This window comes from Echinops telfairi, unplaced genomic scaffold, assembly GCF_000313985.2.
Source record: "Echinops telfairi isolate 266 unplaced genomic scaffold, ASM31398v2 ScPeMD7_23;HRSCAF=83, whole genome shotgun sequence".
In the NCBI taxonomy this organism is placed as follows: domain Eukaryota; kingdom Metazoa; phylum Chordata; class Mammalia; order Afrosoricida; family Tenrecidae; genus Echinops; species Echinops telfairi.
The window spans coordinates 6,245,919-6,247,963 of record NW_022103920.1 but is presented as its reverse complement, the minus strand read 5'-3'; the positions used below and the strand labels follow the sequence as shown (position 1 = coordinate 6,247,963).

Sequence of the window (2,045 nt, the reverse complement as noted above, 5' to 3'; positions counted from 1 at the left end):
GGAAGGACCTGTCCCTGGAGAAGGACATCATGGATTGTCCAGAGCGAAGGAGGGCACAGTGGCCGCCACAACGGGCTCATGCCTGGCAGGGATGGTCAGGGCAGCACAGGCCCAGGCAGGGCTTCCTTCTGTTGCCTGAGGGTGGCTCTGTGCAGGGCCAACTCCACAGCACCTGACAACCATCATAAGGAATCTGAAATGCTTTGCTATAGAAACCAATGCATGAAGGAAAGAAAGGAGTCCTTCTGTCTGGGTGTGACGGATGGGAGGACAGGACAGGAGAGAGGTGCTGCTCAGGATCTGCTAGGTAGCTAGTTTAGGGACAGGGGGTTGTCCCTCCCATGCCTGCAAAGGCCCCCACAGAGGGGGTTGGAGAGAAATCAGGCAGCCATTAGATACTTACGAAGACCCCAAACTGAGCGTCTTGTACTCAAGCCCTTTCCCCTTCCCCTCCAGCCAGGTTGCCAGGCAGGAGGGACACCTGGGCGGGCCAAACTAAGCCCTGGCTCATGACATCACCCAGGTGGGTTCAACCCAGCCTATGGGACCAACCAATACCATCAACCACAGCTTCCCCCAGCCAGGGGCTGGGCTAGAATAAAGGCAGGGAGCACCTCGGATGCTCTCTTACCCTGTTCCTGGTCAGAGGCAGGTAGAGGGGGAGGGGCTCCCCACCCCACCAGCCTGAGGGCGCAGTTGTGCCTGCTCCAGGCCTACTGGGGCCCACAGCCTCTGGGCCCACATGCTCTCAGCCTCTAGGGTTCTTGGTTTTCTGACCTCTCGGGATTCCCCCCAAGATCCTCACGTGCGGGTGCTCTTTTCCACGTGGTTGTTGGGGCCCAGTTGTGAACCCCTTTGAGACTGTAGAACCTGAAACTTGTCCTGTCCATAGAAACCCACTGGGATTACAAAACGGGCTTCGGCGTGAATTCTTTCATCATGCGAAGCCAAGAACGGAGGCATTATCAACTCCAGAAACCTAACACCTGGAAGGACAAATGCTGTCACACCAGGAGCCTGGTGGCGCAGCATCTCAGCGCTCACTGAACGGTTGTGCGGTAGAGCCCACTGGTCACTCTTCTCCAGAAAGATGAGGCAGGCTACTCCCTTAAGGATGACACCTTGTGTGACAGTACTTGTCCCCTGCTAATGTCTCCGTGGGCTTCCCAGGTGCCCGGTTATTTCCTGAATGCTGAGCACCTGGGGGTGGGGTCTCCGCCTCGTCTGCACACACCACTGTGCTGGCTTCTTTTTTAAAGGTGGTAAAACTTTTCATTAAACCTATTATTTATTAAACTTATTATAGTGATACCTCGGTTGTCGAATGGCTCCAACCAAGCCTGCGCATTTCACTACTCGAGCAGCAGAGTTTGGAAAGAAAAAAAATCTGTTTGGTGTTCCTACTTTGCTCGATGGTCCACGGAAAATCAGACTAGAGAAACCTGTCCGATGGTCCACGGAAAATCAGACTAGAGAAACCTGTCCGGCCGAGAGTCAGTCACGTGTTGAGCCTCCCCTCGCTGGAACACAAAGGGGTGGAGCCCCAGTCTAGACACTGCTCTCGCTGAGACAGCACAGAGCGAGTGTGTTAGTGCGGTAAAACATTGGGCATTTTTCTTTCATTTTATTTGCATAAGATATTATAACCATGGCCCCAAAGAAAGAGGAAACCGGTGAGAGCCATGCGAGAGTTAAAGGTGAATCAGGTCCCTGGTTTTCTGAGTTGGCGGCTGAATACAACCTGGCTAAGTCAACATGATCAACAGTTTTGAAGGGGAAAAAAAGTTATTAAAGCGGCTAATGTAGCGGACGAAATGTGTGAAATGGTTAACTACGTCGAAACAGAGAACCCAGATCATGGAAGAGATTGAAAAGTGACTGTTCATTTGGATAAATCAGAAACAACTCGATGGCGATGGCGTAGCCGAGGCAGTGATGTGCTCGAAGGCTAAAAGCCTCCACAGTTAATTTATAAGTGCAATTTTTTGGGTTTCATAACTAATTACTTAGTTTTCCATGATTTCCTATGGGAAAAATATGTTCAG

At 51.6% G+C, this 2,045-nt stretch overlaps 1 protein-coding gene across 1 annotated transcript in view; it reads left to right on the top strand.

Moving 5' to 3' along the window:
- Positions 1-1,682: 1,682 nt before the first annotated feature.
- The window catches only part of ADCK2 (aarF domain containing kinase 2), a 16,817-nt gene continuing 16,454 nt past the window's right edge, over positions 1,683-2,045 (top strand). Inside the window, exon 1 of the mRNA XM_045288910.1 lies at positions 1,683-1,697. Coding sequence (XP_045144845.1) covers positions 1,683-1,697 — 15 coding nt within the window. The remainder of the gene's footprint in view (positions 1,698-2,045) is intronic.